At 51.9% G+C, this 27890-nt stretch overlaps 1 protein-coding gene across 1 annotated transcript; it reads right to left on the reverse strand.

The window, feature by feature from the left end:
• Positions 1-18304: 18304 nt before the first annotated feature.
• LOC134509422 (C-type lectin domain family 6 member A-like) lies at positions 18305-23317 on the reverse strand. The gene is made up of 6 exons (XM_063321948.1): positions 23184-23317; positions 22542-22637; positions 20702-20794; positions 19902-20053; positions 19555-19676; positions 18305-18830 (listed from the first exon to the last, which is right to left on the reverse strand). The coding sequence occupies exons 1-6, from the start codon at positions 23218-23220 to the stop codon at positions 18656-18658; spliced, it is 675 nt and encodes a 224-aa protein (XP_063178018.1). The 5' UTR covers positions 23221-23317; the 3' UTR covers positions 18305-18655.
• Positions 23318-27890: the final 4573 nt, after the last annotated feature.

Consider the following 27890-nt stretch of genomic DNA (forward strand, 5'->3'; position numbering starts at 1 on the left):
GCTTTAGAGCAAGGCATAGTTTTCCCTGCTGGCTCTTTGGGCGTGGGACCAATCTCCAGACATATGGCCATTTCTGTGCCGGCGCGGCGCCAAGTCGGAAAGGGTGGTTTTGAGGCTTAAGGTGCAGGAAAGCCTGCAGCCCCCAGGTCTGTGGGGCTACGCAAGCGGTTTCCAAAGAGCTTTAGAACAAGGCATAGTTTTCCCTGCTGGCTCTTTGGGCGTGGGACCAATCTCCAGACATATGGCCATTTTTGTGCCTGGCGCGGTGCCAAGTTGGAAAGGGTGGTTTTGAGGCTGAAGGCAGCAGGAAAGCCTGCAGCCCCCACGTCTGTGGGGCTACGCAAGCGGTTCCCAAAGAGCTTTAGAGCAAGGCATAATTTTCCCTGCTGGCTCTTTGGGAGTGGGACCAATCTCCAGACATATGGCCATTTCTGTGCCTGGCGCGGCGCCTAGTGGGAAAGGGTGGTTTTGAGGCTGAAGGCAGCAGGAAAGCCTGAAGCCCCCAGGTCTATGGGGCTACGCAAGCGGTTCCCAAAGAGCTTTAGAACAAGGCATAGTTTTCCCTGCTGGCTCTTTGGGCGTGGGACCAATCTCCAGACATATGGCCATTTTTGTGCCTGGCGCGGCGCCAAGTGGGAAAGGGTGGTTTTGAGGCTTAAGGCGCAGGAAAGCCTGCAGCCCCCAGGCCTGTGGGGCTACGCAAGCGGTTCCCAAAGAGCTTTAGAACAAGGCATAGTTTTCCCTGCTGGCTCTTTGGGCGTGGGACCAATCCCCAGACATATGGCCATTTTTGTGCCTGGCGCGGCGCCAAGTGGGAAAGGGTGGTTTTGAGGCTTAAGGCGCAGGAAAGCCTGCAGCCCCCAGGTCTGTGGGGCTATGCAAGCGTTTCCCAAAGAGTTTTAGAGCAAGGCATAATTTTCCCTGCTGGCTCTTTGGGCGTGGGACCGATCTCCAGACATATGGCCATTTTTGTGCCTGGCGCGGCGCCAAGTGAGAAAGGGTGGTTTTGAGTTTAAAGGCAGCAGGAAAGCCTGCAGCCCCCAGGCCTGTGGGGCTACGCAAGCGGTTCCCAAAGAGCTTTAGAGCAAGGCATAATTTTCCCTGCTGGCTCTTTGGGAGTGGGACCAATCTCCAGACATATGGCCATTTCTGTGCCTGGCGCGGCGCCAAGTGGGAAAGGGTGGTTTTGAGGCTGAAGGCAGCAGGAAAGCCTGAAGCCCCCAGGTCTATGGGGCTACGCAAGCGGTTCCCAAAGAGCTTTAGAACAAGGCATAGTTTTCCCTGCTGGCTCTTTGGGCGTGGGACCAATCTCCAGACATATGGCCATTTTTGTGCCTGGCGCGGCGCCAAGTGGGAAAGGGTGGTTTTGAGGCTTAAGGCGCAGGAAAGCCTGCAGCCCCCAGGCCTGTGGGGCTACGCAAGCGGTTCCCAAAGAGCTTTAGAACAAGGCATAGTTTTCCCTGCTGGCTCTTTGGGCGTGGGACCAATCCCCAGACATATGGCCATTTTTGTGCCTGGCGCGGCGCCAAGTGGGAAAGGGTGGTTTTGAGGCTTAAGGCGCAGGAAAGCCTGCAGCCCCCAGGTCTATGCGGCTACACAAGCGGTTTCCAAAGAGTTTTAGAGCAAGGCATAATTTTCCCTGCTGGCTCTTTGGGCGTGGGACCGATCTCTAGACATATGGCCATTTTTGTGCCTGGCGCGGCGCCAAGTGAGAAAGGGTGGTTTTGAGTTTAAAGGCAGCAGGAAAGCCTGCAGCCCCCACGTCTGTGGGGCTACGCAAGCGGTTCCCAAAGAGCTTTAGAGCAAGGCATAGTTTTCCCTGCTGGCTCTTTGGGCGTGGGACCAATCTCCAGACATATGGCCATTTTTGTGCCTGGCGCGGCGCCAAGTGGGAAAGGGCGGTTTTGAGGCTGAAGGCAGCAGGAAAGCCTGCAGCCCCCAGGTCTGTGGGGCTACGCAAGCGGTTCCCAAAGAGCTTTAGAGCAAGGCATAATTTTCCCTGCTGGCTCTTTGGGCGTGGGACCAATCTCCACACATATGGCCATTTTTGGGCCTGGCGCGGCGCCAAGTGGGAAAGGGTGGTTTTGAGGCTGAAGGCAGCAGGAAAGCCTGCAGCCCCCAGGTCTGTGGGGCTACGCAAGCGGTTCCCAAATAGCTTTAGAACAAGGCATAGTTTTCCCTGCTGGCTCTTTGGGCGTGGGACCAATCTCCAGACATATGGCCATTTTTGTGCCTGGCGCGGCGCCAAGTGGGAAAGGGTGGTTTTGAGGTTAAAGGCAGCAGGAAAGCCTGCAGCCCCCAGGTCTGTGGGGCTACGCAAGCGGTTCCCAAAGAGCTTTAGAACAAGGCATAGGTTTCCCTGCTGGCTCTTTGGGCGTGGGACCAATCCCCAGACATATGGCCATTTCTGTGCCGGCGCGGCGCCAAGTGGGAAAGGGTGGTTTTGAGGCTGAAGGCAGCAGGAAAGCCTGCAGCCCCCAGGTCTGTGGGGCTACGCAAGCGGTTCCCAAAGAGCTTTAGAACAAGGCATAGTTTTCCCTGCTGGCTCTTTGGGCGTGGGACCAATCTCCAGACATATGGCCATTTTTGTGCCTGGCGCGGCGCCAAGTGGGAAAGGGTGGTTTTGAGGCTTAAGGCACAGGAAAGCCTGCAGCCCCCAGGCCTGTGGGGCTACGCAAGCGGTTCCCAAAGAGCTTTAGAACAAGGCATAGTTTTCCCTGCTGGCTCTTTGGGCGTGGGACCAATCCCCAGACATATGGCCATTTTTGTGCCTGGCGCGGCGCCAAGTGGGAAAGGGTGGTTTTGAGGCTTAAGGCGCAGGAAAGCCTGCAGCCCCCAGGTCTATGCGGCTACACAAGCGGTTCCCAAAGAGCTTTAGAGCAAGGCATAATTTTCCCTGCTGGCTCTTTGGGCGTGGGACCGATCTCTAGACATATGGCCATTTTTGTGCCTGGCGCGGCGCCAAGTGAGAAAGGGTGGTTTTGAGGTTAAAGGCAGCAGGAAAGCCTGCAGCCCCCACGTCTGTGGGGCTACGCAAGCGGTTCCCAAAGAGCTTTAGAGCAAGGCATAGTTTTCCCTGCTGGCTCTTTGGGCGTGGGACCAATCTCCAGACATATGGCCATTTTTGTGCCTGGCGCGGCGCCAAGTGGGAAAGGGTGGTTTTGAGGCTGAAGGCAGCAGGAAAGCCTGCAGCCCCCACGTCTGTGGGGCTACGCAAGCGGTTCCCAAAGAGCTTTAGAGCAAGGCATAGTTTTCCCTGCTGGCTCTTTGGGCGTGGGACCAATCTCCAGACATATGGCCATTTTTGTGCCTGGCGCGGCGCCAAGTGGGAAAGGGTGGTTTTGAGGCTGAAGGCAGCAGGAAAGCCTGCAGCCCCCAGGTCTGTGGGGCTACGCAAGCGGTTCCCAAATAGCTTTAGAGCAAGGCATAATTTTCCCTGCTGGCTCTTTGGGCGTGGGACCAATCTCCAGACATATGGCCATTTTTGTGCCTGGCGCGGCACCAAGTGGGAAAGGGTGGTTTTGAGGTTAAAGGCAGCAGGAAAGCCTGCAGCCCCCAGGTCTGTGGGGCTACGCAAGCGGTTCCCAAAGAGCTTTAGAACAAGGCATAGTTTTCCCTGCTGGCTCTTTGGGCGTGGGACCAATCCCCAGACATATGGCCATTTCTGTGCCGGCGCGGCGCCAAGTGGGAAAGGGTGGTTTTGAGGCTGAAGGCAGCAGGAAAGCCTGCAGCCCCCAGGTCTGTGGGGCTACGCAAGCCGTTCCCAAAGAGCTTTAGAACAAGGCATAATTTTCGCTGCTGGCTCTTTGGGCGTGGGACCAATCTCCAGACATATGGCCATTTTTGGTCCTGGCGCGGCGCCAAGTGGGAAAGGGTGGTTTTGAGGCTGAAGGCAGCAGGAAAGCCTGCAGCCCCCAGGTCTGTGGGGCTACGCAAGCGGTTCCCAAATAGCTTTAGAGCAAGGCATAATTTTCCCTGCTGGCTCTTTGGGCGTGGGACCAATCTCCAGACATATGGCCATTTTTGTGCTTGGCACGGCACCAAGTGGGAAAGGGTGGTTTTGAGGCTGAAGGCAGCAGGTAAGCCTGTAGGCCCCAGGTCTATGGGGCTAGGCAAGCGGTTCCCAAAGAGCTTTATAGCAGGGCATAGTTTTCCCTGCTGGCTCTTTGGGCGTGGGACCAATCCCCAGACATATGGCCATTTTTTGCCTGGCGCGGCGCCAAGTGGGAAAGGGTGGTTTTGAGGCTTAAGGCGCAGGAAACCCTGCAGGCCCCAGGTCTATGCGGCTACACAAGCGGTTTCCAAAGAGTTTTAGAACAAGGCATGATTTTCCCTGCTGGCTCTTTGGACGTGGGACCAATCTCCAGACATATGGCCATTTTTTTTGCCTGGCGCGGCGCCAAGTGGGAAAGGGTGGTTTTGAGTTTAAAGGCAGCAGGAAAGCCTGCAGCCCCCACGTCTGTGGGGCTACGCAAGCGGTTCCCAAAGAGCTTTAGAACAAGGCATAGTTTTCCCTGCTGGCTCTTTGGGCATGGGACCAATCTCCAGACATATGGCCATTTTTGTGCCTGGCGCGGAGCCCAGTGGGAAAGGGTGGTTTTGAGTTTAAAGGCAGCAGGAAAGCCTGCAGCCCCCAGGTCTGTGGGGCTACGCAAGCGGTTCCCAAAAAAGCTTTAGAGCAAGGCATAGTTTTCCCTGCTGGCTCTTTGGGTGTGGGACCAATCCCCAGACATATGGCCATTTTTGTGCCTGGCGCGGCGCCAAGTGGGAAAGGGTGGTTTTGAGGCTGAAGGCAGCAGGAAAGCCTGCAGCCCCCAGGTCTGTGGGGCTACGCAAGCGGTTCCCAAAGAGCTTTAGAGCAAGGCATAATTTTCCCTGCTGGCTCTTTGGGCGTGGGACCAATCTCCAGACATATGGCCATTTTTGTGCCTGGCGCTGCGCCAAGTGGGAAAGGGTGGTTTTGAGGCTGAAGGCAGCAGGAAAGCCTGCAGCCCCCAGGTCTATGGGGCTACGCAAGCGGTTCCCAAATAGATTTAGAGCAAGGCATAATTTTCCCTGCTGGCTCTTTGGGCGGGGGACCAATCTCCAGACATATGGCCATTTTTGTGCCTGGCGCGGCGCCAAGTGGGAAAGGGTGGTTTTGAGGTTAAAGGCAGCAGGAAAGCCTGCAGCCCCCACGTCTGTGGGGCTACGCAAGCGGTTCCCAAAGAGCTTTAGAACAAGGCATAGTTTTCCCTGCTGGCTCTTTGGGCGTGGGACCAATCTCCAGACATATGGCCATTTTTGTGCGAGGCACGGCGCCAAGTGGGAAAGGGTGGTTTTGAGGCTGAAGGCAGCAAGAAAGCCTGCAGGACCCAGGTCTGTGGGGCTATGCAAGCGGTTCCCAAAGAGCTTTAGAACAAGGCATAGTTTTCCCTGCTGGCTCTTTGGGCGTGGGACCAATCTCCAGACATATGGCCATTTTTGTGCCGGCGCGGCGCCAAGTGGGAAAGGGTGGTTTTGAGGCTTAAGGTGCAGGAAAGCCTGCAGCCCCCAGGTCTGTGGGGCTACGCAAGCCGTTCCCAAAGAGCTTTAGAACAAGGCATAATTTTCGCTGCTGGCTCTTTGGGCGTGGGACCAATCTCCAGACATATGGCCATTTTTGGTCCTGGCGCGGCGCCAAGTGGGAAAGGGTGGTTTTGAGGCTGAAGGCAGCAGGAAAGCCTGCAGCCCCCAGGTCTGTGGGGCTACGCAAGCGGTTCCCAAATAGCTTTAGAGCAAGGCATAATTTTCCCTGCTGGCTCTTTGGGAGTGGGACCAATCTCCAGACATATGGCCATTTTTGTGCTTGGCACGGCACCAAGTGGGAAAGGGTGGTTTTGAGGCTGAAGGCAGCAGGTAAGCCTGTAGGCCCCAGGTCTATGGGGCTAGGCAAGCGGTTCCCAAAGAGCTTTATAGCAGGGCATAGTTTTCCCTGCTGGCTCTTTGGGCGTGGGACCAATCCCCAGACATATGGCCATTTTTTGCCTGGCGCGGCGCCAAGTGGGAAAGGGTGGTTTTGAGGCTTAAGGCGCAGGAAACCCTGCAGGCCCCAGGTCTATGCGGCTACACAAGCGGTTTCCAAAGAGTTTTAGAACAAGGCATGATTTTCCCTGCTGGCTCTTTGGACGTGGGACCAATCTCCAGACATATGGCCATTTTTTTTGCCTGGCGCGGCGCCAAGTGGGAAAGGGTGGTTTTGAGTTTAAAGGCAGCAGGAAAGCCTGCAGCCCCCACGTCTGTGGGGCTACGCAAGCGGTTCCCAAAGAGCTTTAGAACAAGGCATAGTTTTCCCTGCTGGCTCTTTGGGCGGGGGACCAATCTCCAGACATATGGCCATTTTTGTGCCTGGCGCGGAGCCCAGTGGGAAAGGGTGGTTTTGAGTTTAAAGGCAGCAGGAAAGCCTGCAGCCCCCAGGTCTGTGGGGCTACGCAAGCGGTTCCCAAAGAGCTTTAGAGCAAGGCATAGTTTTCCCTGCTGGCTCTTTGGGTGTGGGACCAATCCCCAGACATATGGCCATTTTTGTGCCTGGCGCGGCGCCAAGTGGGAAAGGGTGGTTTTGAGGCTGAAGGCAGCAGGAAAGCCTGCAGCCCCCAGGTCTGTGGGGCTACGCAAGCGGTTCCCAAAGAGCTTTAGAGCAAGGCATAATTTTCCCTGCTGGCTCTTTGGGCGTGGGACCAATCTCCAGACATATGGCCATTTTTGTGCCTGGCGCGGCGCCAAGTGGGAAAGGGTGGTTTTGAGGCTGAAGGCAGCAGGAAAGCCTGCAGCCCCCAGGTCTATGGGGCTACGCAAGCGGTTCCCAAATAGATTTAGAGCAAGGCATAATTTTCCCTGCTGGCTCTTTGGGCGGGGGACCAATCTCCAGACATATGGCCATTTTTGTGCCTGGCGCGGCGCCAAGTGGGAAAGGGTGGTTTTGAGGTTAAAGGCAGCAGGAAAGCCTGCAGCCCCCACGTCTGTGGGGCTACGCAAGCGGTTCCCAAAGAGCTTTAGAACAAGGCATAGTTTTCCCTGCTGGCTCTTTGGGCGTGGGACCAATCTCCAGACATATGGCCATTTTTGTGCGAGGCACGGCGCCAAGTGGGAAAGGGTGGTTTTGAGGCTGAAGGCAGCAAGAAAGCCTGCAGGACCCAGGTCTGTGGGGCTATGCAAGCGGTTCCCAAAGAGCTTTAGAACAAGGCATAGTTTTCCCTGCTGGCTCTTTGGGCGTGGGACCAATCTCCAGACATATGGCAATTTTTGTGCCGGCGCGGCGCCAAGTGGGAAAGGGTGGTTTTGAGGCTTAAGGTGCAGGAAAGCCTGCAGCCCCCAGGTCTGTGGGGCTACGCAAGCGCTTTCCAAAGAGCTTTAGAACAAGGCATAGTTTTCCCTGCTGGCTCTTTGGGCGTGGGACCAATCTCCAGACATATGGCCATTTTTGGTCCTGGCACGGCGCCAAGTGGGAAAGGGTGGTTTTGAGGCTGAAGGCAGCAGGAAAGCCTGCAGCCCCCAGGTCTGTGGGGCTACGCAAGCGGTTCCCAAAGAGCTTTAGAGCAAGGCATAGTTTTCCCTGCTGGCTCTTTGGGCGTGGGACCAATCCCCAGACATATGGCCATTTTTGTGCTTGGCACGGCGCCAAGTGGGAAAGGGTGGTTTTGAGGCTTAAGGCGCAGGAAAGCCTGCAGCCCCCAGGTCTGTGGGGCTACGCAAGCGGTTCCCAAAGAGCTTTAGAGCAAGGCATAATTTTCCCTGCTGGCTCTTTGGGCGTGGGACCAATCTCCACACATATGGCCATTTTTGGGCCTGGCGCGGCGCCAAGTGGGAAAGGGTGGTTTTGAGTTTAAAGGCAGCAGGAAAGCCTGCAGCCCCCAGGTCTGTGGGGCTACGCAAGCGGTTCCCAAAGAGCTTTAGAACAAGGCATAGTTTTCCCTGCTGGCTCTTTGGGCGTGGGACCAATCTCCAGACATATGGCCATTTTTGTGCCTGGCGCGGCGCCCAGTTGGAGAGGGTGGTTTTGAGGTTAAAGGCAGCAGGAAAGCCTGCAGCCCCCAGGTCTGTGGGGCTACGCAAGCGGTTCCCAAAGAGCTTTAGAGCAAGGCATAGTTTTCCCTGCTGGCTCTTTGGGCGGGGGACCAATCTCCAGACATATGGCCATTTTTGGGCCTGGCGCGGCGCCAAGTGGGAAAGGGTGGTTTTGAGGCTTAAGGTGCAGGAAAGCCTGCAGCCCCCAGGTCTGTGGGGCTACGCAAGCAGTTCCCAAAGAGCTTTAGAGCAAGGCATAATTTTCCCTGCTGGCTCTTTGGGCGTGGGGCCAATCTCCAGACATATGGCCATTTTTGTGCGAGGCACGGCGCCAAGTGGGAAAGGGTGGTTTTGAGGCTGAAGGCAGCAGGAAAGCCTGCAGCCCCCAGGTCTGTGGGGCTATGCAAGCGGTTCCCAAAGAGCTTTAGAACAAGGCATAGTTTTCCCTGCTGGCTCTTTGGGCGTGGGACCAATCCCCAGACATATGGCCATTTTTGTGCCGGCGCGGCGCCAAGTGGGAAAGGGTGGTTTTGAGGCTGAAGGCAGCAGGAAAGCCTGCAGCCCCCAGGTCTGTGGGGCTACGCAAGCGGTTCCCAAAGAGCTTTAGAGCAAGGCATAATTTTCCCTGCTGGCTCTTTGGGCGTGGGACCAATCTCCAGACATATGGCCATTTTTGTGCCTGGCGCGGCGCCAAGTGGGAAAGGGTGGTTTTGAGGCTGAAGGCAGCAGGAAAGCCTGCAGCCCCCAGGTCTGTGGGGCCACGCAAGCGGTTCCCAAATAGCTTTAGAGCAAGGCATAATTTTCCCTGCTGGCTCTTTGGGCGGGGGACCAATCTCCAGACATATGGCCATTTTTGTGCCTGGCGCGGCGCCAAGTGGGAAAGGGTGGTTTTGAGTTTAAAGGCAGCAGGAAAGCCTGCAGCCCCCACGTCTGTGGGGCTACGCAAGCGGTTCCCAAAGAGCTTTAGAGCAAGGCAAAATTTTCCCTGCTGGCTCTTTGGGCGTGGGACCAATCTCCAGACATATGGCCATTTTTGGGCCTGGCGCGGCGCCAAGTGGGAAAGGGTGGTTTTGAGGCTGAAGGCAGCAGGAAAGCCTGCAGCCCCCAGGTCTGTGGGGCTACGCAACCGGTTTCCAAAGAGTTTTAGAGCAAGGCATAATTTTCCCTGCTGGCTCTTTGGTCGTGGGACCAATCTCCAGACATATGGCCACTTTTGTGCCTGGCGCGGCGCCAAGTGGGAAAGGGTGGTTTTGAGTTTAAAGGCAGCAGGAAAGCCTGCAGCCCCCACGTCTGTGGGGCTACGCAAGCGGTTCCCAAAGAGCTTTAGAGCAAGGCAAAATTTTCCCTGCTGGCTCTTTGGGCGTGGGACCAGTCTCCAGACATATGGCCATTTTTGTGCCTGGCGCGGAGCCCAGTGGGAAAGGGTGGTTTTGAGGCTGAAGGCAGCAGGAAAGCCTGCAGCCCCCAGGTCTGTGGGGCTACGCAAGCGGTTCCCAAAGAGCTTTAGAGCAAGGCATAATTTTCCCTGCTGGCTCTTTGGGCGTGGGACCAATCTCCAGACATATGGCCATTTTTGTGCCTGGCGCGGAGCCCAGTGGGAAAGGGTGGTTTTGAGGCTGAAGGCTGCAGGAATGCCTGCAGGGCTCAGGTCTGTGGCGCTACGCAAGCGGTTCCCAAAGAGCTTTAGAGCAAGGCATAATTTTCCCTGCTGGCTCTTTGGGCGTGGGGCCAATCTCCAGACATATGGCCATTTTTGTGCCTGGCGCGGCGCCAAGTGGGAAAGGTTGGTTTTGAGGCTTAAGGCGCAGGAAAGCCTGCAGCCCCCAGGTCTATGCGGCTACACAAGCGGTTTCCAAAGAGTTTTAGAGCAAGGCATAATTTTCCCTGCTGGCTCTTTGGGCGTGGGACCGATCTCTAGACATATGGCCATTTTTGTGCCTGGCGCGGCGCCAAGTGAGAAAGGGTGGTTTTGAGTTTAAAGGCAGCAGGAAAGCCTGCAGCCCCCACGTCTGTGGGGCTACGCAAGCGGTTCCCAAAGAGCTTTAGAACAAGGCATAGTTTTCCCTGCTGGCTCTTTGGGCGTGGGACCAGTCTCCAGACATATGGCCATTTTTGTGCCTGGCGCGGCGCCAAGTGGGAAAGGGTGGTTTTGAGGCTGAAGGCAGCAGGAAAGCCTGCAGCCCCCAGGTCTGTGGGGCTACGCAAGCGGTTTCCAAAGAGCTTTAGAGCAAGGCATAATTTTCCCTGCTGGCTCTTTGGGCGTGGGACCGATCTCTAGAGCAGAGGGTCCAAAACCGTCAGAATGAAAAAGTGCTCATGGCTTTAAATCTAATCAGGATGGATCTAAGCAGTTTAGCGATTTATTCGTGACATGTAATTAACTGACAAACCATGACCTGTATATCGAGGATCAGTATCAGCAGTCCAACAGATAAAGCACAATACCAGACACAAAACATTAATAAACACCTACAAATTTCTAAACACCTTTATGTAACTGATCCCCAAAAGCTCTAACTCCCAGATAGACACACATTCACGTGATTGCTTGTGCAACACACGCTCACCACAGGCAGCGCAGGCTGCAAGAACACATCCCCTTTTCTGGTAGCAGGGGTTCCCCTATTCTCACACACTTCCTGCTGGAGATGGAGGGTTCATGTGTACCCACTTCCTACAGTCTGCTAACCCACAGGCCGGTGGGAAAGCACAAGGTCACGTATGCACACTGCAGTTGTGGGTCTGTGCATGTTGGACCCCTTACTGCGAGGAACGCAGGCTAGCCACAGTATCCAACAGGAAGGATGCTCTGTTACAGACAGAGGTTGCAAAATTGCAGAGCAACTTCAAGCCAGGTTTTGACTGACACTTCCTTCCCACTTCTCCCTCTTCTCTTTGATAAAAATGTCCTGCTTCTTCTAAACGTTGTTTTCAGACCGACTCTGTCTCAAAAGCCTTTAATTCTCTGGTTACTGTTAAGCTGGTGGTCATGTTCTTCTTCAACAATAGCGGGTTTGGGGTAAATGCCCTCTCAGGTAGTTTCGGGTATTCAATTCACACAGCTGTTTACAGTCACATTCCTATTTTATCAGTTGTTGCTATCCAGGCCGTTTGACCAAGACGAAGGTCTGTGCAAGTACCCTCACATGCATTCACTTTGGTGTCTGCAGAGGGTCTAAAGCAGAGGGACAGCAAACAGCTTTCTTTTCAGCATTACAAACCAAGCCGCTCTTCCCAGCAAATCAATAGCTGACCGCACAACATTCAGGTGACTGACAGCCCTACCCCACTCCGGGATAAAGGGTCTCAAAGTGCTGACGGTAGCCAAACTCTGCTCTGGCCTGCACAGAAACTCTTGGTGCCAGGCAGCTGGGACCAACGACGGAAGAGGTTTCCTCCTCAGTGGAAGGCTCTGGAGCCATCACAAATATCTTGCATTTCCAAAATGGCAGGAACTTATTTCTCTTTCCTGCTCCATAAACACCAGCAGCATGCTTGGGGAGAGCATGTATCAATGACCTCAGTCTTCTTGTACGTCTTTCCACAGTTCTATCAGTAGAGATTCTCATCTGGTTTTTGCCTGCTGCACAGGTGACCCTCGGTTATTTCAATTCACCAACATATGTGTCAGATCATCGTGCTGGGAGAATAGGGAGGCACCTGGCAGTGCAGAATTGCTAGGGACTCCTGCCCCTGCATCACTGGAGACAGTGGTACTTGATTGTAGCAAGTGCACTCCTAGAAGAAGCACTGGAGAACCTTGAATCTACTTTCACAGACCTCTGCAGTATCAACAAGCATGGCATGGGTACAGGCAAGATCAACAGGACATGAACTAAGGAAGATATTGCACTTAGTGTCTTGCAGGTCTAAGGTTGCAGGAGAAGACACAGAATACAATTTCCCTCAGTGGTACTCAGGATCTGAGAAGCTGAAAGTCGGAAGCTGGAAGATAAAACCTCATTACCTTTTCTGCAAAATTATACCCCACAAGAAATTAGTTGCAGCTCCTATTTAAGAGGTGGAAACACAGCAAACCACATGTTGTGAGCGCCGAAGGTGCCTGGTTTTAGAAGCAACCAGCAACCTGCAGCAGGATGGAGAAGGAATGAGAGGGTTCCAAGCGCCAACAAAGAACAGCAAGCATGCTCATGTTCAGAAATGAACTTGTTGGATCTAGCTAACTCGTTCTCAGGGGTTGATGGCAGCTCCTCCATCAACTTGAATCCCCTGGGCAGTCCTGCTTTCCAGTTTTCTTGAATTCAGAATGATTTGAAAGGAAAGGTTTACCTGCAAGAGTCAAATAAAGGCAAGCAGTCTAGAAGGGAATGCTGACAAAGTGAAAGGCAAAAACACAGGGGAAGTGCTACCAGCTGTGACAATACCAGAAGAGAGAATTAATCCCACAGGAAGTTCTCCCCAATGTGCCTGTTTGTTTTGCACTTTCAAGGACGGAGGGCCAGGCCCATAGTCCTGAGCCCCAGCAGTACGCGTGAGAGTGCAGCTAACAGGGGCAGCCGACAGGCTTAGCAGTGTGTGCAGCAGTTTCTGAGCTTTGTTTTCAGCAAGAAAGTACAAGCAATCCAGGAGGTTTCTGGAGTGCCTTGATGACTACTTCCAGACACGGGTTGTGGAAGACCTGATGAGGAGACACAGCTTGTGGAAGACCTGATGAGGAGATATGCTCTGCTGAATCTCACACTTACAAGTGAGGAAGAACTGGTTTGGGATGTAACGGCAGGCTTGGCTGCGGTAACTATGCGATGTTGGAGTTCAGGATCTTTTGAGGAGGGAGCAGGGCAAAACCCAGTATCACAGCCAGAGACTTCAGGAGAGCAGACACTGGCCAGCTTGAGGACCTGCCTGTAACACTTGCATGGGAAGTCTACTGCTTACCTGATTTTCTTCTGTATCTGTCACCACCACGGGGGAGCACAACCTTACGCTGGTGTCCCTGCTTTCATTCCAGGACACCCGTTCAGCCAATAGGTAGTAGCAGCATTTTTGAAAGCATCTCCGGCCCACTGTGCAGCACGTCTAGCCTTGCACTGGGCAGTGACAGGCGGCCACAGAATGAATGCTACCAAGAATACAGAAAGGGAGTGTGGCCTGTTTTCTAGAGAGTCACCAAAGGCACGAGGAGAATGCTGGATTGTTCTCTGCAGGTTGTTACTCAGGCAGATGACCATACCGCTAACCATGTGTCCAAATACGCTACAGGAAGAAGCCAAGCTCATTGCAAAGCCATTGTCTTTGAGAGTCTGCAATAATCAAGAGAAGTTTCCTGTGACTTGAAAAGGCAAATGGAGCATCTTTTAGAGCTTCTTTCGTATGAGGAGAGTCTGAGAGAGTTAGAACTGTTCAGCCTGGAGAAGGGAAGGTTGGTGCTCGCCAACCGCCTGACCATATCTCTTCCATTCCGTATTCCCACTCAGCAGAGTGAAGATGCAGGCTTCAGCATTCACACCCATCCCCAAAATCCTCCGTATTCTTGTCAGGTTACTTCTGGTCTATCGGTTTTACTCAGGATGAGGTTTTCTACATCAGACAGTTGATGCTGCAGCTTCAGAAATTTGAAGACAAGGGCTGTCACTCATGTGGAAGATTGTTCCAGGTCTGGTCTATTTCTGCCTTCCGGTGGATTACAATACACATCATTCACATCAGTCAGTTCCCCAGACCTCCAGAACCAGAGACACGTTACTCTCCAGCATGGCCTTGTCAAGCATTGCAGGGAAAGGTCAGGTCCAGGACCTGGGGGTCCAGGGCTCAGATGGACATGGAGGTGGACTTGTCCAGATGCTGATTCATCCAGGAACACCAGGATGAATCGCCCCAGTCCTCCTACTCTGCTAATTCCACTGGCATCAGTCCTACATGGAAACCTGCCTTCTTCCTACAGCCAAGACAAGAGGGCCGTGTTCAGACCTGGCAGACGGTGCTGCTCATCTCAACCTACCCCAGGCTCTCCACACCCATCAGAGGGAACTGCCAGTCTCTGTGATTCAAGGGCTGTGAACCTTCAGCTAGCTTTACCAACGCAGGCTTAACCTTCTCTCTGTTGGTTTGGCTCTTTACTGGAGGAGGGAAGAAAGGAAATCTGCTCCTTGTTATTCTTGCATGCTAAGAATTACCCCAGAGTGAGGGCTAAAGGGGAGTCCTGCACGGCCAAAGCCAGAAACTAGAGGGACCATTGCTAATGAGCCCAGACAAGGAAGTACCCTCCAGGCAAACCCAAGCCAAGGACCCTAGGATGCGGTTGAGAGGAGCTGTGCCACTACAGAGGATGCTTCCTAGCTTGCAGATGAAGAGGCCCTCGCTTGCAGGGCCAGGAGAGGGTACTGTCACACGTCACCCTTCTTGAAATGACAGCATGTAAACCCACGAAGGACTTGGATCTATAAGAGCTCATCTTCTGCATGTTTCAGGACGAAAGCTTCACCCCAGACTCCGTGCAAGAACAACTCTCAAGGAAGGTGGAGAGCCATTCTGTGAAGTGACAGAGTGACTGGGAAATGGTCACATCACCAAGGTGGACTGCCACTGGGTTTCTTTTGCTCCCTATCTAATTTTACAGGCTCTGTTAAAAGGGAGGCAAAGCGCGTGATATTTCATTCCACTAATGCAAACAAAACCCCAACCCTGTGAGGTGGAAAAAGTCAATAACCAGACAAAGAACAGGAATAGCTGTGAAAACTTGAAAAGGGACAAGCCGAGAGGCCAAGAAACAAGCTGGGATGACAAGTGATCTCGAAAGAGTAGAAATTAACTAAAAAGAGAGAAGATCAAATCCTTGGAAGACAGAGACCATTGCACCATGGAGGAGAAATTCAACAGGGAAATAAACCTTGGGACAAGCCATAATTTCACCTTAGTTCTTGATTTCTTTCCAGCTTTATTATCTCTTCATGTGTCTCTATTTTTAAAGTGATTTTTTTCCCTGTTCCTATTCTTCTTCTAATGATCTTAAATAAAAAACTTTGCATAGCTGTAACAAGCGTAAGTCTGGAAGAGAGAACCTTTCAGAGACAAAGAAACAGAGGAAGAAAAAAATGGGAAGCAGTTGTTTTGTTTCACAGACATGAAGACAGCACTCGTCATTGGCACTTAGACCAAGAGAAAGTGCCATCACCCAGGAGAACAGGCAGACATGAAGTTAGATAAGAAGACAGGTCAGACTGCAGCGATCAGGCACAGGACGCGGCCAGACAAGCGTACTGACCAGCAACCTGTTTACGTGGGCTGGTCCCTCTTATCCCCTTTTCCCCCTCTTTTCCCACACTCCTTCCTCTCCAAAACACCTTGGTCCTTCCCTTCCACCACATTTGGTTCTTCACCTCCCCATCCCATAAAAAGTCTCACACAATCCCAAAATGCTCTTCCCAGCATCTCCTAATGAGTCACATACCCCTGTAGGCAGCAAAAGCCCTCAGTCTGCCAGGTGGTGTGGGGAGTCTCCCCCATTGAGTCATCTTGATGGGTTTCACACCTGGTGCGTGGACTGACAGTTCTTCTGTGACAGCCTTGGGAGGAACCAGAGGAGCGTGCTCTGTTTCTCTGATTTGCTTACAGGGGTTCCCCTACCTGCCATCATTTTTCTGTGCTCCTCTGTGTTTTTTGGGAGAAGATCCTCTAACCACAGAACCAAAACCAGTCCTCAGATGTGGTGGATTCAAGGCTGGCTAATTTTAGGCACAGGTACCAAAAGCCCAGTGCCTTTGGAAGCAGGAGGCTACTCGTCAGAAAGGCATCTTGCTAGTTATCTTTAACAGGGGCCACAGAGGAAATCGCATATTATACCAGGGGAGCTGCAGCTAGTGCAAGAGTTAGGATGTCGGTGGGCAAGACAATAAGTGAGAAAACTGAAACCTGCTGCTGGTGCCTGTGACCTACAGGATCTCAAGCGCAAAGTGGCCGGTGTGATAATCATCACCACTCAGTGGCAGATACCGCGGGTGTCTGGTATCCTTAGGTGAATCAAGCCAAGAAGAGACTCGGGGACAAACCCTGGGACAAGTGTATGCCTTGCAGGGGTGAGCTTGGCCCTCATGGCCTCCATAAACAGAGGAAAGAAAACACCTTGTTCAACAGCAGGTCTCCAGGGGAGGCATATTAAGCCCAGGGCTAGACGTATGACACAGGGGGAAAGAGGTGAATTGTGCTCTTCTGCCCACAGCTAGAGCATTGGGCTTAGCCAGAGTCAGACGGGAATGGGGGGAGTCCGAGGCAAAGCAAGAAAAACAGCAAAAAGAAATCTGTTAAGTAGGACCTGTGAGGGGAGATGAGGCTTGGCACTGGGAAAAAGCAGTTGGAAGAGGGGAGGAGAGAAGCATCTTAGCCACAGGGACGTTGTGAAGAACACAGCGGTCGTGTTCCCACCAGGGGACACAGGAGGGAGGACGTTAACTCAAAGAGCTGGACAGAAGGATTACGTTCTGCATGGGAGATACACCGCTACCCTGTGAAGCGGGAGAGGACTGGAAAGGTGGCTATCTCCAGCACTGAACTTCTCCCTTTCCCTGATACCACCGCAAGTCTCTGCCAACCACCACTTTCTGACAGCTGTCTCTGACACTGCTTCGCGTCACCTTGCATTATTGACGGTATCCCGTGGAATTAAGTCAGCTCCCTGCCTCCCTGCAAGTGTCAATACTACACCGGTGAAAATACCCTCGTCAACAAGTGGGGATGGCTAGTTTCCAAAAAAAGGACTCCAGACTCTTCCCACCTGAGATTTCATGCTTGAACAACATCAGGCAGTTATAAATGCCAGGAACCTCAGCACTGAAAATGGAGCAGGCGCACAGGTGTCCAAGCCAGCTGCCGGGCAGACCTGGGCGGCCGAGGGGCAGCTACTGGGAAGACCAGAAGTCTTGACCTGCTACCGGAGAGACCTTTGTCTCTTTGTTTCTGGCATGAGAGAGACAACAGGGAAGAGGAAGACATGGGGATGTAGGGGCCAGCTGTGGGCTGACTGAATGACTAAGCCTCGCGACCGCAGGGGCCCATATGGCATACGTGTAAACGTATATTTTTTCTGCTAGCAGGCTTTCATCCTGCTAGCAGCCAGAGGGGGGAACAGGATGAGGCTGCTCTGCTCGTGCTGTTTGTGTTTGCGTCAGTGCTCTCTGTCTGTGTTGACCTGTGTGGCTGCTTATGTGCACCTATTCTTTTTCTCCCATATGTATCTGTATCTGTCCCTATTGTACGTACACGCTCAGTCTCACTACCAGCTGGAGCTGGGGACCTGGAGGGGCAGCAGCCTTGCCTCTGCTGGGCTGTGCGATTGAGCAGCTGCTGCCGCCACCCACTGCCGTTCACAGAACTCCTCCTGTTGATCGGCTTAGGAAGCCAAATCTCCTGGTCACCATGGCTCCAGTACAAATTCTCCTTTCTCTTTGGGACCCAGAGAGAGGATTCGCTTCCATAGGTAGGACAGGGTCACACCGCCAGGAGATGCGCACCATTGCCGTGTGGGGAGCGGGCACTGTGTGGTTGGGAAAGCGTAGGCAGATGGTGTTTCCTGAAGCAAACAGAAGCGGGGGCACAGGGGCCAGGAAGCGGGAACCGGTGGAGCAAAGGTGCGATCCATGGGGGCATGTGGTCTACAGCAGAACATGAAGGCAATTCACTAGGCAATACGCTTCTGGTAGGCGCCTCCTGTGCAGCAGCAGCCCTGCCCCTTCCTGCCTCTTCTGCAGCATGGGCAGGTGTGCCCTGACAGGGACCACCGAGGCGTGGACTTCCCAGGAAGGCTGCTACATCAGGTGAGCCTGGGATCAGCTCTGAGTTGAGGGGAGTTGTTCTTCCTCAAAGTGGCACTGGGGGCCCCAGTCGTTTCGCCGCTGGCAACAGCTCCACACGCTTGGTCAACCTTGTGCAGTTCAGACTCCTGGCACAAGCTCCCGTTACCCTCCCGGGCAAGACTTTCAACTGTGGAAACAAATACCCATCATACCCCTAGAGCTGGTTCCCTGTGCCCAGTCCCCTCCAGAGCTTTGGCTGTGTGCAACAGGATTGTGTAGCCGCCTTGTCTCTGAGGTGGATGCAGCCTATGTTGCAGGAGTTGCGTAAGGCTCTATCCTGGCATAGCAACATCTTCTGACCCTGCTAACACAAACATCTGCAGCCTAGAGAGGGAAAGAGAGAAAAAGGGAGACACGCACACACGCACAGCACGGAGGCTTTTCCATTGGTCTAATATTGTATTTTCTCTTGTATAGGAAATCAGTATTTGTTCAGCAAAACCAGTGCAACTAGAGGACATTCTCTGTGAGCCCCAAGAAAAAGCAGACGCCTCTGCCCAAGGAGACAAAGGAAACTGCAGCTCTGAACATCTGTCTTCCATTCCCGTTTCTTCTTTCTGGAGAACTCAACCTCTTTTCACACGGTGGCTGCCAGACCCACTCAGAGAGAAGAGCACACAAGAGCCCAGGACCTGCTTTGATGACCCTGAGCCTTCATGTGTTCCCTGAGCCTTCATGTGTTCCCTGAGCCAATACATGCACTGGGGATGCTGGACACGGGGTAATATCACTTCCATTCACATCGTCCCACCCAGCAGAGTGAAAATACAGGATTCAGGGCCCCCCTCCCCTCCCAACACAGCCCTCAGCTGTTTCCATCTCACTGCTCATCTCCCAGTTGAACTCAGGATGAGGGTCGCGCCATCAGTTAGTGCTGCAGCTTCACAAATCCGATAATGACTCTCGCATCGGATATCATTCCAGTTATATATATCTGAACTCGTATGGATTACAGTGCAGTTCTCATAATCGATGTTAGTAGGTTCCCCTTTCCGCCAGAACCTGAAACAGAGACAGGCACGTTACTCCCCAGCGTACCCTGTAGAGCACTGCTGGAACAGACCACAGCAGAACGCAAGGCTTGGAGGGGAGAGAGAAAAATTCCAGAGGCAGATTCACGGACAAAAGCAGTACTCTTCCTCCCGCTCTGCTATCCCACTGGCACCAGTCCTATGCGGAAAGCTGCCTTCTTCCTACAGCCAGCACAACAGGGCCCTGCTCAGTCCCAGTCAGGGGAGCGGCTCACCACCACTCACTCCATGCACCTCACACCCCCAAGACACATGTGTCTGCCTCCAGGGCAAGCTTGTCCTCCCTGAGGAGACACAGCAAGGACAGCCTTGGTGATCTCTCCCATCTCTTCCACAGCACCCCAGCGCTCGCCAGGCCTGTGCATATACGTGCACCTATACATGGTGAGGGCCGTACGGAGGTGAGGCAAGGCTGGTCATCTCTGAAGGGTTCTTCCTGATGGCGAGAGGCAGCTTCATCTGTGCCTACAGCACTGATGGCCACGTCACCGGTAGTTAACTAACAACCACTAACCAGCATGGACGAGGTGATGTGAACCTGGTGTCCCCACACAGCCCTCTCCTGCTCCATCTGTGTCCTCTCACAGGGAGTTGTCTCACCCCTCTCTCACGCACCAATAGACACCCACACATCTCTCCTACTCCCTTGCACTGCCAGGAGTGGCACCAAACACTCTCCATCCAGGGGTACTCACGCTGCCTCCTCATTCAATGGAGTCTGGTCCACCCACTGCCACTTGCCCACCTCCTGTGCATACAGACCGATGTAGTAATTCGTTCCTTTTGGAAACTGTTGTAGCTCGATAGTGAGGAAACCCTGGAAATCAGGGAGAGTGCAATGTCCATGAGGTGCAGGACTGAGCAGAGGGAGGTGGCAGGAGTTCCTGTGGGGTGGGACTGGTGGCAGAGGGGAGCCGGTGCCGAAGGGGTGCAGAAAGGACATCCCCCCTCCCCTGCAGGAGCAAGGAGGGGATCTGGGTCCCCTCCAGGGCCTGTCACTGTCTGTCTGGCTGCCCTTCCCCTCCCTCCGCCCTGCACCTACCTGCTCTGCTTTGCTGTTGATCACCACCAGCTGGGAGCCCATCCCAGTGCAGTTCTGCACACTCTCAGCCCAGGACATTTCATCAGTCGACATATAATAGCAGCTTTTTTGAAAGCGTTTCCAGCCATTTGGGCAGCAGATCCAGCCTTGCTCTGTGTAGGGAGAGACTGCAGATGTGAATGCCAATAACGAGAGAGATGGTGACTGTGAGAATCCCTGCTCTCCAGCAATGATGGTCAACCGTTCTCCCCAGGTCACTTGTGCAGGGTAGCAACCACTCTTATAGTTAGCTTCCTGCCCCAACAAGGATGGAGAAGTTAGATGTTGCTGGAGATCATGCTTAGTAACTCCCACACACTGTTTCAGGGGCTGCTGACCAGTTATAGTCATGCATCTCGTAACACGATCTCAGGTCTTGGCTTGACAAAATTATTTTGGTGATCTGGTTTGATTTCTTGTAAGCTCTCCTTTAGGCCTTTAGCCCCCGGGAACAGGGACTATTGCTTCTTTCCCTGACTAGAGCTGCAGTTTTATTATTTCTCCCCTGTTAACCTTCCCTGTGCCCCTGTAGACTGTCCCTTTTGTTTTATCGGTGTTCACAGCCGCCCTGTCCTCCAGGACAGCTTAACATGGCCCTCTCCACCTAAGCTCTTAGCAGGAAATGCTTTGTCTTCCCACCTCTCTCCTCTGGAGTCCGCCTCTCCAGAGTCTGGTCCCGCTGCTGCTTGCTGTCAGAGCAGAGCACAGCATTCATTGTCCCTGTCCCAAAGATCTCCTGCACGCCTGCCAGCACTACTGACCTTTGCCTTGTAGCACCTCCAAGATGCACTGAAGCTCCGAGAATTTCTGCTGCAGGGCTGTGGGCTGGTCACCACTGTGGAAGAAGGGAGCGACTAGAAAGGGAGAGGAGAGGCGGCAGGATTACCCCTTCCTCACAGGTCCCCACACACCATCTCTGGGCTTCACTCGTTTCCCCATTTCCCCACCAAGCACTGTCGCAGCATCGCCTCTCCTTGGGCTGTCTCTTTCCGTTTCGTAAGTGGTAACTGCCACCCTCTCAGTAAAGGGAACAGTCGTTTCTGCTCCCAGCACCCCACAGCTGCCCACAAGGACTCCTCTGCCCACTGACTGACAAGATCTAGCCAGGATGACCTCCCCACCAAAGCTAGAGAAGCCTGCAATCCACTCAAGGAGTGCTTGGAGGCTGGAGCCAGCCTGTGGTTTGTCAGCAGAGTCTCCCCCGGCACTGAGCAGCTGACCTCAGGCCCCCTCGGGTGCTCTGGACCTGAAGGTGTGCAGTTAGTGTATCCCTGCTCCATGACTCTGAGAAAACTAGCCCAAATAAGGGGTATGGCTGCCATTCACAGGCAGAAAGAGACCATCTTCCATGTCAGAGAGCAGAAGGACCACTGGGAGGACATCACACTGAGGACATCTTCCTTCCACCCTCCCTTCAGGTATTTATAAAAATTGGTAAGGTCCCCCCAAGCCTTCTCTTCTCCAAGCTGAACAGTCCCAGCTCTCTCAGCCTCTCCTCAAAGTGCCTTCATCATCTTTGTGGCCCTTTGTTGGACTCTCTCCACTATGTCCATGTCTCTCTTGTACAGAGGAGCCTATCACTGGACATAGTACTCCAGGTGTGGTCTTCTACAGGCCAGTTAAATTATGGCTATTCTAGAATTAGTCATGTGGCCGCGTGGCCAATGCAAAGGATCTTGAGCATGTGGAGATTGAAGCAGCGCAGCGCAGCACAGCACAGCACAGCGCAGCGCAGCAAGGGGGAGCCATGAGGCACTGCTAAATGAAGCCAGAGTGAATGATACTCTGATTAGGAGAGCTCCAGAAGTTTTCCCTTATTGACCATCTCGATTTGGATTTTTATTCCTCAGTCTTTCTCCCACCATCAGGAGGACAGGAAACATATTCTTTCTTCAATGGCAGCTTAGCTTTCTGTTTCCAAGTGTCAGTCACTGAGAAAAATCCCAAGCAGGAGTCTCATGGAATGACTGCAAGCAGATGGACAACTCACATGCCAACTCACTACCCACTGTGAAGAGGCAACAGCCTTTTCTCTTAACAGCTTATCACGGCAAGGGTGGCTCGGACCAGTCCCAGCTGGACCCTCAGGAAAGACAGCTCCAGGGACCATGCTGTTCCCCTGGATGGTGCCGAGTCAGCTGGAATGAGATGGGGTCAGTAGGCCTTCCAAGTCCTGAGGCCACACAATGGAGTAGCAGAGCATTTGAGCAGCAAAGATTCTTTCTCACTTACAGACTAGGGCCAGCTGCCCCCCTGGAAGGCCAAAGCCTGCATATCTAATGCAGGCCGTTTCCCATCTCACACTAGGGATGTTGTGGGGCAGGGATTCTTCCCATCCTAGTAGGGACCAGCTTAAACGCTTGTGCACAAGGATGAGCAGAGAGGCCGGTTGGCCACATGCAGTTGCCACCACACGAACCAGGAGTGTTTGTACAGCTGTGAACTGCTTAAGGGGGAAGGAGCTGAATCAGCTGTCACATCGTCAAGACAGTTTCCAAAAAGGCAATTGAAACTTCTCTAGTCACGTCTTCCACTCCCACCACTCCCATCTCCCCCAGTCCCTTCCATCTCCAGGAAAAATCAACAAACTCAAGAACCCACCGAGACAGATGGATATGAGACTTGCTTTGAGGACAATGGCAGAAATGAGCAGGACCCAAGAGCAAAGCTGTGGTCTATTTCTCTTCTCTGCTGGGGCTGCAAACAAAAGGCAAGAGCAGGAGTCACATGCTGCCCCAAGACAAGGACAGCATTGACCAGGAGACTCAGCAGCCATCACTGGACTGCTGGCCTCCTGCAGCACGGCATCCGGACACAAAGGTGTGGAGTCCCACACAGCCATTTGTAATCTGTGGGCACCGAAGGGGGCCGCAAGCCGTAACGTCTCTGCGTTACTGGAGCTCCTCTCTTTCCCCTTTTCCTCTGAGCACTTGTCCAACCCTTCACACCCTGGCTCCCTTCTACACCCTCTCTAGACATTGCTCCTCTCTCTCGTGCTCTTCTTTCCCATGGTGGTAACAGCCCATGTCAGTTGCAGAGGGAGGGTCCCTTGCAGTCATGATAACCACCAGCCCTGGTTCCAACTAGGTGGGATGTGCGACTTGGACACTGCTCACCTAGCATTGCTCAGAAGCTCAAGAAAGTGGACACCTGTCCAGTCTCCCACAGCCTGTTCCCACAGCCTCATCCCTCCTTGTTCCCACCCTGCCTAGCCACGACAGTAAAGGCAATCCCCACCATCACCTGCAGTCTCAGTACTGGGGTTCCCTCCGGGGGTCATCGTCTCTGATGAACGGTTCCTTTTCTCTCTGCAGAGTCCCAGGAACAGAGGGTGCTGCCGGTACCCAGCTCGTATTGCAGAGAGAACTACACACAGCTGTTCTTCCCTCAGTACGGAAGTTCAATGACTTCTGATGCAATGTGGTGTCAGAGGCTTAGAACACAAAAAGAACAAACACCCTCTAGAGTAGAGATGCATACGATCACTTCATCTTCTGTGCCATTTCTCAGGCCACGGTCATGATAAAGCAAGCACTGAAAGCCATGAACCTCAAGCAGCAGCATTCTCATAGAAAGAGAGAGATAAGACGAGATAAGTGTGGGTTACTTTTGACTGGGGGGGTGTGGGGGGGCAGGGGAGGAAGGGGGACAGTTTTTCTTCTCTCTTGTTTTTTATTTAATGATCTACATACACTTTGTTACTGTCACTTTCCGGGAATTCTTCCTGATATTTCGTTTCCCAAAGCATCTCCAACACTCACCTCTAAAGCCTCCCTTAAAAAAGTGCACAATAAACAACAATGTTCTGGCAGCAGTGAATTGCTTGGTTTTTATTGCACCAGCCCCACACATCTGTTCCTTCTGTATCAGCATTTTGTGGACAGTAACAAAAGAGATTCCCAAGTACAGGTGGAACATGGGAAGTTTAGGACAAACTAAAATGAACAAACGAGAAGATGTCTCCATCTGTGACATGCTAATCTTGGAGCAAGCATTGAATCCACCTCCTGTTCCACCTCTGGCTGACATATTACAGGACTGGAATTTTCCTGCCACTCATCTGCTTTCTCTCAGTAATGTAGTAAAATTTCTTCAGGCACCATTGAGCTGGGTTGCTCACTGTCAGGCTTCTGGGTCAATTCTTGTGTCTAGCTTTTCTGTTCCTTGATCTTGGAGAGAGTGGTTGCCTTCCTTCTTCAGTCCCCTAGCAGGAAAGAAGGGCAGACGTTATCCCATTTCTTGGGTGATTCTGAAACTAGATTCCAGCTTCGCCCAGCAGTCTTATTGTGTCTGGAAACAACACCACCTTGGCACCAAGTTTCATTTCCAAAAGGAAAACTGTCTCAAGGGAAAACCTCACCTAGGACTTCCCTATCTGTATGTGGAGAAATGGGGTGGTGTTCCTCTACCTGCCTAGCAGGAAAGAACTCCTCCATCCAATCTCGGTAGGGAAAGTTACCATTGGGCATCGGCAGACGGTGACTGGCGACTCCTCATAGCAAGGAGGGGAGGAGCTCCTGTGAGCTGGGGTCTCCGGGATTTAGAGGTGAGAGAGAAGGTAGCTGTTTGTAGTTGGTGGGCAGTTTCAGGCCTATGCTGGCAAACTCCAACCCAATTGTTCATGTATTCACCACCGCTCAGAGGCACTACAGCAGTGCAGTATACCCCGGGAAGAAGTCTGCAGCTCTTAGGAGAGCCCAGCAGAGACAGAGCACTGCAAGTCTTCTCAGCCTTGGCTACTGCAAGCACAGCAAGCGTTACGCTCCAGACCCTGCACTGGCTTTCCTAAAAGAAGCAACTGACTTGTAGGCCTTGGATACCCCATACCTAGAGGATCTGAAAGATCAGATAAAGCTGTGGGGTCATGGCCATGATCAACGATGCATTGCTGCGACAGGAAACAGCGCTCTCAGGAGCCCGTCCCAGGCTGTCAGACAGATTCTCTGAGTCATCGTGAATGTTCTGCCCAGAGCGAAAGGCACAATTCATTACCTTCCTTTCCCCTTTTAATGTAAAGAAGCAGTGAGGAGTACCTAGCCATGCCTGAACACACCAATGGGTGTTACTGTTTTAAAATAAAACACCATACTCCTCAGACTCCATCCCAGGGGAGAAGCCAGGCAAACAGGTGCAGATCAGATGTCTGTTACGCTGATAATACCAAGTTGGGGAAACCTGAAGTTATACCTTAGCTCCAGGCCAGCATCTGAGAGCACAGGCAGATCCCTAAGTATATCTCCTGGAAGGGGTTCTATGCAGTTACTGCTGTTGGAGACATCTGAGGTAGGTTTCTTCCTCATTTCTGGAGTTTATCCCTCCAATGAATTCATAATCTCAGAACCTCTCCCAGGCTTTAATTTTTCAAGGCTTAAACAAACCATGTTTAACAAAACCGATCTTATGGATGGTTCCTCACTCCCCCCTCCCCATTATCTTCTGCATTTATTTCAGTTTCAGTATATGTTAAGCTATTCGGTGGCCCACGAATATGCCCAGATTTTTTCCTCTCTGCCATTATCCATTGATAAGCTCTTAGCTTAGAAAAGAAACCCTTGATGATGAATTCAAAATGGTTCCGCACTTTAAAATTTCACCCCATTTCCCATACTTTACTCTTCAGTGACATCTGATTATTTTCAGATATAATTCAGACACTCTGAACCAACAATGACCGTATATTTGTGGTATCAACAAGATTTATTAGCATGAGATCACGGCTAAATGAAATTAGTGCCTAGTACAATTCCTCATGATCTGCTGGTACATTATGAAGGAAACACTTTCAACATCTTGGATATAATCGCCGAATCCTGGATATGTCAACAGAATGTTATCACATTGTGTATAAACACCATATGTGTATAAACAGATAGGAATCGTCAAAAAGCCTTTATTAAAGACACCACAAAACATGAGAGGCAAAAAGAGGTTGTACAGAAACATAAAATATCAGTGTCAAAGGTACCCAATTTGGAAGAATAGCCTCTACTGTAGAAAAGCGAGCAAGGTCAATTTTCCGTGATATTAAAACTAGCTTTGTGGAGATTTCTCAGATGTCAGGGCTGAGGAGATAATCATGCACCGTTAGGTTTTAATTCCTGAGAATGAAATCATAAAGTCTTTAGCTCTATCTCAGCTTAGCATCCCCAAAACTTCAGAACAGAATAGTTGTAGGACTTTGTCAGAAGAAAAAAAGGGTGCATTTGAATATTTCGCTTCAAAGTATAGAATAAAGATTTTCACGTTCAGGATGGCTGAAGGATTTGGGCATCTTTCTAGATAGCATGTGCTATTGGATGTACACATAAATGATCTGCAGTATTATTAATGCAGGTCACTTCATTCACTTTGGATTATTTATAGGTTTGACGTATGTTTATCTGGGCACCGTGAAAAGAAACGCTTGTTCCTTCTACCCCTTACTTCCCGGCTCTTTTGCTGAAGAAGCTGCTCAGCTACAGCCCATGAGATCTGGAGTTGTTGCAGAAAGTGTCTGACTCTTGTCACTGCTGTCCCTTGATGTGCATGTTGTGGGCTCAACAGCAAGGTCAAGAACTCTGTAACATTTACTCTATGTCGTGGTTTTGGCCAAACTGGCCAATCAGAATGACAGATGGCCCTCCCCCTACTCTCTCCTCAGAGAGGAGAGGAAGAGATAAGGAGATTTACGAGTTTAGAAAAAGAACTAAACTACTTTAATGAAAATAATAATAAATAAGAAAATAGTAAATAATAATAGAATAATAAAAATTAAAGGGAAAAAAAAGTATACAATATATACAAAACCACATCCAGCTCCCAGGATGACAATCACGTCACCAGCAGACACAGGGAAAGTCCCAGACTGCAGTCAGCGACAGACAGGAGCTGAATTCTGGAAGCAGAGTCAGGAGTGCTCGGATCGAGATCAAAGGCACACAAACAGACAGGGTCCTCCTCAGACGTCGGCCATTGAAGAAAAAAACAGACAGAGCCCCCTTGCCCCTTTGATCCCTCAGCTTTTATACTGAGCGTGATGCAGATGGGATGGAATACCCTCTTGGTCGGTTTTGGGTCACCTGTCCCGTCTGCTCCTCCCTGCAGGTGGGACCCCTCTACGCTTCTCTGCTTCTGACTTTCTGACGGGGCAAATAACGAAGTTAGCTGGCCTTGGTTGTTATAGCAATAAGTATAAGCAAAAGCCTCTGTGCGTACCATGCCTTGATATAATCAGGTCTCTGAGAGTGAACAGCTTCTGAACAACATGCTGTTAATTTCAGACTTCAGTCAGTTAGACGAGGCCCAGCTAAAAAGTAAAATTACAAGTCAGAAAATTGGTTGCTTTATCACAATGGGCCTGAGTGGTAATCGCTGGACTGTGTTTGACCCTGGTTACCATCACTGGACATGACCCTGAGCTGCAGACTGATTTTCTTGCTTGACGTCAGACCTGCCTCATCCCTGAGACTTGTCTAGCAATCTGGACTCTGAGCTGACCCTGGCTGTTGTGCCAGGTCCACCCTGCTTGCCTCACTCAGGTGTTGTTGGATGGCCACAGCTGGTGAGGCATCTGTCCTGCTGGTTGTGTTACTGCAGCTGGCTCTTGGCTCCCTTTCCCTTGGGTAGCAGCTGGCCTGCACTGTGCCTTCACAATGTCTATTGTACCAGAAAGCAAAACAAGAACAGGGAAATTTTTTTTTTTTTTGTGAAGGCAGATTCTTGTCAGTGTTTTTATTAAAGCAGCTGTTTACTATTGAAAAATACTCCATAGCTCACTTCAGCTTTGTACAGAACTTGCTGCTGATGGCCACAGTTACTACTTCAGTATAATTGTCATTACTTCGGTTCCAGTTTTGCTGTTTCTCATGCTGTTTCTAAAAATCTTTTTTCAGAAAAGACAAACAGACTTTACATATCCTTGATATCTCCCATGAGTTTCTCAGTATTGCTCACTACCATAACCAGCTTTAA

This window comes from Chroicocephalus ridibundus, unplaced genomic scaffold, assembly GCF_963924245.1.
Source record: "Chroicocephalus ridibundus unplaced genomic scaffold, bChrRid1.1 SCAFFOLD_37, whole genome shotgun sequence".
Taxonomy (NCBI): Eukaryota; Metazoa; Chordata; class Aves; order Charadriiformes; family Laridae; genus Chroicocephalus; species Chroicocephalus ridibundus.